The 9,213-nt window shown below is 39.3% G+C and overlaps 1 protein-coding gene across 1 annotated transcript; it reads right to left on the bottom strand.

Moving 5' to 3' along the window:
- Positions 1-487: 487 nt before the first annotated feature.
- LOC149926179 (uncharacterized) lies at positions 488-1,525 on the bottom strand. Its single transcript, XM_090161888.1, has one exon. It carries the CDS (start codon positions 1,523-1,525, stop codon positions 488-490), a length of 1,038 nt encoding a protein of 345 aa, XP_090018014.1.
- Between the last annotated feature and the right edge of the window lie 7,688 nt (positions 1,526-9,213).

Here is a 9,213-nt window from a genome sequence, read left to right as displayed (position 1 = left end):
ACCCCGTTTTGTTCTGGCGTATATGGCATTGACTTGCGATGGTTGAGACCTTCTTTGGAAGTCCAACGATGAAACTCTTCATTGACATATTCGGTTCCATTGTCAGTGATCAGCTCTTGTACTGTGTGGTTTCGGGTTCGACAGAAAGCAAAGAATTCTTTGAAACAGTCAATGACTTCGGATTTCTTCGTTAGGAAGAATACGGCTCGAATACTGGAATACTCGTCTTTGAATAGGACGTAATATCTCTTCCCCTTCATGGACGGGTCGGTGATGGTCCCCAGAGATCCAAGTGAATCCTTTCACCCGGTTTCGTTGCCTTTTCCAGCCGAGTGCCGAAGCTGTGCCTCGTCATCTTGCCGTAGATGCACCCTTCACAGAGCTTTGGTTGAGGACTGCATATCCGAGTCTTCTCAAAGTTGCTGCTACACGACGTTTATCCTGATGACCCATCCGCTCGTGCCAGACTTGTAAATCTGCTTTTCGGTCATTTCGAGGATCTGCTGCGATGTAAGCTGATTGGGATGGCTGCTTTGACCATGACGTCCAGACGATACAAGTTCTCGACCCTACCAGGGACACAGAGGTTTCTCTTACCCCCGAGGACTTCATAGAGACCACAAGAATTTGCTGTAACTTTGAACTCCAGATTCTTGTTTCTCTTCATGGAGCTTTTTAATGAGAAAACGTTGCAGGCGAAATCGGGAATGAGCCAGACATTGTGGACGACATCTTGATATAGTTTCTTCCCGATCCGGAACTGAAACTTGATGTCTCCTTCAACATCCGCTGTCATCTGCATTTTGTTTCCGATCTGGAGAGTTGCTTGTGTAGCAAACCTTCGGAAATTCAGGAACTTCGTGGCGTCGTTCATAATATGCTGTGTAGCACCCGAATCAAAGTACCAGGCTTCTTCAGATGATGAACGTGCCACGAGACCGTCAGCTGCAATCAGACCCCCAATGCTTGCGTGGTTGCTGTCGTCATTACACGTCTTTCTAGAGGCTCGTTTCTGTCCCCGACAGTCTTCAGCAATGTGACCAAGCTTCCGGCAATTAGTACATTTTTGCTTACGTCTTACGGTTTTCTTCTCATTTGAGGTGCCAGAGTAACTTCCGTTACTGCGTTTTACCATAAGCCCAGAGGAATCTTCAAACGCGTCGCCCTCTCGAGTTGCACGGCCGATTAACAGACGTTCTAATTCTGCGACAGTCTGTTTCTCTGTAGGCATCGTATCCCAAAGCATACCAAATTCTCGGTATTCGTCCTGCGGTAGGGACTCGAAAATATATGCAATAAGGATGCAATCGTCGAACGTTACGTCCTTTTCTGTCTTTGCCGTTGACAAGATATCTGTCCAGAGAGAACACATCTGGGCAATGTGGGTGGCCATGTCGACGTCCGGTGACTTCGTAGTTCGCATGAGCTGCGCCAGAAGCTTTCGGAGACGATTTGAAGACTTCTGGTCGAAGATTTCAAGCAGCTTGTCCCACATGTCCTTTGGTGTCTCGCAATTTGTGATCATGTTTTGGACCTTTTTGGATATGGTTGACCAGAGTATACCACGGACCGTGCTGAACGCCACTCGGTACTTCTTGTTTGAAGTGTATTCAGACTTCTCTGCTGCTGTTGCTCCAGGCACCGGTTCCGTAGGTTCAATCCATTCGCCAGTAAGAATCTCGTATATGTCTCGAACGGTTAGGATGTCGACTATTTGTCTTTTCCAACTCCTCCAATTCTCCGGACCTGATAGTTTCTCGACGTCTTGACGAAAAAGACTATCCGTGGTTACTCACGGGAACTGTTGACAGGATACGGATTACGGTGATGGTAACTGAAACCGGGATACAGCAGACTAGATCGTCAGCATAGTAGTGGCGCAGTGGGAGCGTGCTGGGCCCATAACCTATTGGAGTTTTAAATCCAATGTTAATCAGCAAAGCTTCCCCTTCACTAACTAACTAATGAAACTAGTAAGAAAATCATAACGTAATGATTTTAAAAAAACAAACGTTTATTAAGAATGAGTACTTTACAAGATGAACGACATATTAGGAGTGACGGTAATAATAAACGCTGTAAGCGAATATATATACACATTAGGTTAAAAAATAGTAAGATAAGATTAGTGATTAAAAATATATCTTATTTACAATAATAATTTTTTAACCTATTAAAACAAGTTGGCAAGCCAAAATATACCTCTCCTCGGAAGAATGGTCCCTAGTGGTATTAATTTCTCGACACGACCCCCAAAGATATCTCCGCAATTCAGAGTTATTTACGAAAAACGTATTCTCGGTTCAAACCCTGCCCGGTATAAAATTTTAATTTTAATTTAAATAATTGAGACGAAACAATCAAGTTTAATTTATTCAGAATATTATAAATTAAGTAGTTACAACAGCGAGTTAGACTTACTAAAACAATGCACAATTGAATTTAACCCTTTTTACAGTACATGTTTATCAGTTGAATATAATACTAAGCAAATTTTAATGAAAGAAATATCTACAGATGGTATTTGTATTTTTCTCGCTTACGAAATACTTGCCGCATCTTTAACGCTCAATTTATTTCAACGCTCGTAGACTTCCAGTTGACGTTGTGACACATACCGCATGAAAAAGACCAATGCCGTCCAATTTCCAATATCATATAATGACTCGCACACCCAGGAAATCATTGTGTGCGTTAGAAATCGTAGATATCCAAATATCCACACCAAATATATTTACAAGAAGCAAAAACCTTACCATCAACAAAGCACAGAGAGCCACTTGACTAACCGCCAGCTCTTAGAGCAATTAACGTTAAATTATCTCCTTTGAATTAACACAACTATATATAGGTCGTTAATAATACCCGTAAATAAATAACAAAAAAACTAACAAAGTGGTCTACCCTTTAACCCTCTTATCTCGGCTGACTGCGCTAAAACAAGATTTAACCTTTAAAAAAACAAGATTAGGCCTCAAAAATTCATTAATAAAAAAAGACTTTATTACCTATTATGCTTACGATGCGTGTCTTAATTTCAGTGAACCTAAGGAGCTATCGGTGGTTCTGTGGTAGAGCGCTCGACTGCCAAGCCGAATGGTCTGGGTTCGAAACCTGGGTGGCGCATTTGTTTTTAATCAATAGAGAAACGCTAAATTAGAATTTCTTCGATGCAATAATTTCAATTTCAATTCTATTTCAATTAATCCAAAATTTCGTACTCTATTAAATACGCTTCCGATAAAGCTGAAGGTCTAATTTTCAATAAGGCGTAACAAGTGTCGGTGGTTTGGTGGTTCTGTGGTAGAACGTCCGCCTGTCAATCAGGAGGTCTCGGGTTCAAATCCCGCCCGATGCGATCGCAAATTGATACTAAGACGAATACCGTGTACAACTGGTGGAAACCCTGCCATTGGACGTTGAGAGGTAGCATTACACTCAGCACTCGGTCCGTCCCAAAGTCATTAAGAAGAAGTTGGAGAGAAAACGCCCATATAAACACAACGGACTCAACATGCACAACCATCAGAACACAAATACAACAAATTCAACACTCACAACTTACGTATAAACACTACAAAAACGTAAAACACCAAACCGTCACGACGGTGAGCGAAAAAACACCATCCAAACCAAAACGCAAATGAATCCGCTAACGCTCACCGTCACACGGCGGTTTTGTCAACCCTTCGAGAAACTGCGTACGCAGTGATTACACTTTGCACCGAAAATGCGGACGCGTTCGCAGGCCTGACAGAGTACGAAATTTTGGATTAATTGAAATAGAATTGAAATTGAAATTATTGCATCGAAGAAATTCTAATTTAGCGTTTCTCTATTGATTAAAAACAAATGCGCCACCCAGGTTTCGAACTCAGACCATTCGGCTTGGCAGTCGAGCGCTCTCCCACAGAACCACCGATAGCTGCTTAGATTCACTGAAATTAAGACAGGCATCGTAAGCATAATAGGTAATAAAGTCTTTTTTTATTAATGAATTTATGGAGGCCTAATCTGGTTTTTTTTAAAGGTTAAATCTTGTTTTAGCGCAGTCAGCCGAGATTAGAGGGTTAAAGGGTAGACCCTGTGGGTGGTCCACTTTGTTAGTTTTTTTTGTTATTTATTTACGGGTATTCTTAACGACCTATATATAGTTGTGCTAATTCAAAGGAGATAATTTAACGTTAATTGCTTTAAGAGCTGGCGGTTAGTCAAGTGGCTCTCTGTGCTTTGTTGATGGTAAGGTTTTTGCTTCTTGTAAATATATTTGGTGTGGATATTTGGATAACTACGATTTCTAACGCAGTCAATGATTTCTTGGGTGTGTGAGTCATTATATGATAATGGAAATTGGACGGCATTGGTCTTTTTCATGCGGTATGTGTCACAACGTCAACTGGAAGTTGAAATAAAATGAGCGTTAAAGATGCGGCAAGTATTTCGTAAGCGAGAAAAATACAAATACCATCTGTAGATGTTTCTTTCATTAAAATTTGCTTAGTATTATATTCAACTGATAAACATGTACTGTAAAAAGGGTTAAATTCAATTGTGCATTGTTTTAGTGAATCTAACTCGCTGTTGTAACTACTTAATTTATAATATTCTGAATAAATTAACTCGATTGTTTCGTCTCAATTATAAATCATAATCAGCTAGGCTAATACCCAAGGCACCACCTTAGGCCTAAGTCATCAAGCGACTTTTGAAGCCTTTAATTCAGGTGGCCGGGTTACAATGCGTATTAGGGTGGTGGCAAGCCCTTCATGCCACGCGATCGAGCCAACAGCTCCCTACACTAACTATTACCGTTAAATTAAAATTAAAATTTTATACCGGGCAGGGTTTGAACCGAGAATACGTTTTTCGTAAATAACTCTGAATTGCGGAGATATCTTTGGGGGTCGTATCGAGAAATTAATACCACTAGGGACCATACTTCCGAGGAGAGGTATAATTTGGCTTGCCAACTTGTTATCTTCAACACTTTCCCTTTCGTTGGTCCCGACAATATTGTTACAACAAAATGTTTAATTTTTTTCAAATATTTCACAAGGGGGAGACCCTGTTATTTTAAAATTTTGCCCATGTTAAATCCCATAAAGAAAAGTTGAGATTTAGTTGTCAAAAACATTTTTGGTTGATATTACAAAATGGAAGCCCATTGAAATTTTTCCCATTGGGAAATTTCAAGTTACACGAAGGTCTACTTAATTCCCGAATTTGAACAAAATCGGTAAGTGATCACATTCACAAAGATTTGGGCGGTGCACCGGAAATTAGCAAAAGCTTGAAACCCTTAAAAGTAGCATTTAAGCAAGGAGTATTAAGGGAAGGGGAGTTGTATTGAGGCTCCTCTTATGGTTGCATCCGTAGTCAGAGAGCGTGAGACGCCCAGTGGGTAGGAGCGGGAGGAAAACGTATGTAAAATACCGGCTCGCGTTCCTGTTTTGAGCGCCCTCTAGTTCAAAACAATTGTTGAAGGTTATTTCGGTTTTTATTTTGAGAATTTTGCTGCTTCGGTGTTTCGTCGTGAATACGCTAAAAATGTATGTCGACTAGATTTACTTAGTAAATAAAATTCGAATTTTTTTATCACGCGAAGATTAATATCATATAACTAAAGTAAGAGCATTTTCTATATAAAAAAATATTTTGAGTTTTGCAAATTGTTTACTAATTTACGGCATTAGAAAAACAAACACCAAAGCAGCCGAATTCTCAAAATAAAAACAGAAATAACTTTCAACAGTTTTTTTGAACTAGAGGGCGCTCAAAACAGGAACGCGAGCCGGTATTTTACATACATTTTCCTCCCGCTCCCACCCACTGGTCGTCTCACGCTCTCTGACTACGGATGCAGCCATAAGAGGCGCCTCAATACAACTCCCCTTCCCTTAATCCTCCTTGATTTAAGCCACGTTCACACGTACACTCGAATACGTTTTGCGTCGTTTCGATCTCGCTGCGGTTCGTAGCGTTTGGCAATCTGTTTCTTCACACGCTAGATTCCCTGTGAGTTTTGAAGAAAATTGGGCACGTGTAGTATATCCACGTAATTAAGAGTTCGTCTGCTCACGCTTTTGAGTCACGTTTTAAAACCATCTTATTAAAAACGAATGTGCTAAGAAGAATTTTTTGGTATTTAAATATGCAAAAAGCGGGAAGATTATTTTTTGTAAAATATTGATAAGCATTTTATTAATCGGCCGTATTCTGCATGACCCCGCAAGTAAGAAGGGAAACTCCTACTTCCTTCAGCGCTACTATTCGACGAGAGCTCACTGATTTCCCTCTTCTTCTCCTCTTGCTTGGCCAATTGAAGGGCTGCAGCGACGTAACTAGTGTGACGTGACTCTTGATGACCCATGTTCCGGAAATAACGTTAAAACGCCACCTACACCAAAATTAAGCGTACAGTGTCATCTAGTGTTATTTTAGGGAAGATAATTTGCAATGCCATCAATTTTTCATTTTTTATTCAAAACTTTTGTAATGCCATCTTCTAACAAACCAAAAAGTAAAAGCCCTTAAACAATGCCATCTACTTTAAATTTCATTAACTTTAGAACAACATCTTTTAGGATAATATCAATAATTAAAAATAGCCTTCCATAGTAATCTGAATCTTGTTTGAAATTAAAACAAAATATAATTATTTTTTACAATATTTTTATTACATATTCAGCTATAGTGTACAATTTATTGAATAAAATTTACATAAAAGTGCAGCCAACTTTGACCACTCAGTTGCGCGGGGAAAACGGAAGAAGAGCTTCGTGAAGTTACCAACAAGTGACGAATATTCTTTAGTTCGTTTACTTTATGGAATTAAATTCTAGCAAGAAATATGAACCTGTAGGAGTAGCGAACTAGTGATTGTATTATCAGTAGCTACTAAGCGGCTGTAGCTCTGTTCCAACAGCCAAATGTAGGCGTTGGTGATAGTTACACCTTTTATGTTGCTATAATTGGCTGTATTCAAATAGGGATGGCTCTTAAAGGGGCTCCAAAGTTCGGTGGCAAAAAAAATTAAGCATGCTTTTCATGGAAATAACTGCTCACTAATTCGCCATCCCTACAGGTTTTTTCCTCCCAATCACAAAAATAAATAAAGTTTTTTTGTATTGTTTGGAAAATGTGAAGAAATTTGTGAAATAAATATTTGACTCAATTCGGTTTTGTGAAATATTTTTGTAAGCACTAAGCAATTGTTTAAAAATGGGTGATGAAGACCCTTCATATACTGTGGAGGAACCCAAATGTGAAGAGCTTCACCGGCAAAAAATCAGTGCTCATAACTATAAGCAGAATAATCTATGGGAAACAGTTGCACTCGTGGTTGATCTGCTTTTCTAGCCCCCAAAATTTCCTCATCTGATTTTAAAATAATGGAACAACCTAAAAACTGATGCAAGAAATAACAATACTGGTGGCGGATAATATCCAAACATACTTAAAAATGAACCAATTAAAAGAAAACACTTGTACATATTATATATAAGTGTCGTACGCAGGAGTACCTTGTAGTATTTACATCTGAATAGGGGCTTTCTGGGAAAAATCTGCAATATATAAAGAGTGGTAATGATGCGAGGAGATAATTGTTAATTGTTACATTCAGCCTTCTGACTGCATCCAGAGAGAGTGAGACTTTCGGAAGATTAATTAAGCTTCTGGAGTAGGGAAGATTTTTAAGTAAAAAGCAATTGTGATAAAATAAATATTACCTTTAAGTATAATGCTAAGGAATTAACTGAGTTTAGTGCTATTGATTAAAAATATTCTTGACAATTGTAACCGGACGGGGGAAATTTTTCAAAGTTCGAAAAATTATGCAAGAGACAGCAGGACAAAATTATATTCCATAAACACATCGGCCCTAACAGTACATAAAAAAACATTACAGTAAATATCATTCGTATTGACGTATTTTTAAGCCCCTTGTGGGTTACGACACTAAGCGAACGTGCAAAATATATAACCCAAATATACATGCGAATGTGTATTATTGATGTGCGCAGAGTTCATTCGGTAGTATGCATCTGCAAATAAAAATATTTGTATTTCCAAATTAATAATGTAATCATAATTTACAAAGAGTATTGTACCATTGGCTCTCCAATTTTATAATTTTGTACCGGAAAGCCGCATGTGTTTATGAACGTTACTGAACGTAGCCCAGTTTCGTGGTTAAAAAGAGCCTTAGCTGTAAAAAATAACGCCAATTAAAACCTTATGTTCAACGATTGTAACGTACATATTAAATACCTGCTTCTCCAATGATGCGCTTAGCTAAACATTCTCAATTCCATGCTACCTTCGTTAAAAATTTCTACTTCTTCCGCTAAGCCTATCGCTTCAATTCCCACGACAGCAGCAAAAACTCCATTGCAGTTTCGGCAAAATTCACTTTACAAATGAAATTAAAAATGTCGGATAATTTTAACCGGAAGTTGGGAATTCAAAACTAGTAATACGTCACACTAAAGCAGCCCTTCAATTGGCCAAGCAAGAGGGGAAAGAAGAGGGAAATCAGTGAGCTCTCGTCGAATGGTAGGGCCGAAGCAAGTAGGCATTTCCCTTCTTACATGCGGGGTCATGCAGAATACGGCCGAATAAATAACATGGTTCACAAAAAAACCGACTCGATAACGTCACGAATCGCTCCCAAACTGGTTGACGAAGCGGTTCAGCCGAAGTGATCTGCAACGCTGGGACGCGCAACGGTCACTGTTCACACGACGGCATCCAAACGTAGCGGGAGGGCTCGCACCGTTTCAGAGGGTAGGTGTGAACGCGGCTCTAGCAGTTGTGACGTATCAGTCGGGTTCGGGCCGGGTTTTCGGGTCAGGAAAACAAATTGTTGGGCCAGGCTCCTTTCTGTTGCAAAATTAATATAAAAACATCACAAACAGGAATGCGACATTTCGCTCTTTCCTGATGAGTTCCGATCCGACGCTTCTGAATATGTCGATTTCAAGTCCGTTACCTGGGATGTTGAAATTGGAGTAATCTCCAGAAACCCAATCGATAAACACTCGCACGTCTTCGACCTGGTGTTTTTGTTCGATAAACAGGTACGTCTCATTATACGATTTCAAAGCGTGTTTTCAAATTTTTTTAATTTCATTAGTAATTAGCTATAACGCGGTAATGCGAAATTTTACGGACCAGCCAAGTTAAGAGGTTCGTATTACTATTTTTGAATGT

The sequence above is a fragment of the Leiobunum rupestre genome, chromosome 10 (assembly GCF_980474605.1).
Source record: "Leiobunum rupestre chromosome 10, qqLeiRupe1.1.hap1, whole genome shotgun sequence".
Taxonomy (NCBI): Eukaryota; Metazoa; Arthropoda; class Arachnida; order Opiliones; family Sclerosomatidae; genus Leiobunum; species Leiobunum rupestre.
Note: the sequence above shows the minus strand (reverse complement) of the source record. Positions and strands in the feature narration are given on the sequence as shown.

What these genes read in the sequence shown, in the direction of transcription:
- LOC149926179 (XM_090161888.1), bottom strand. Translation starts at nt 1,525, where the DNA reads ATGATCACAAATTGCGAGACACCAAAGGACATGTGGGACAAGCTGCTT.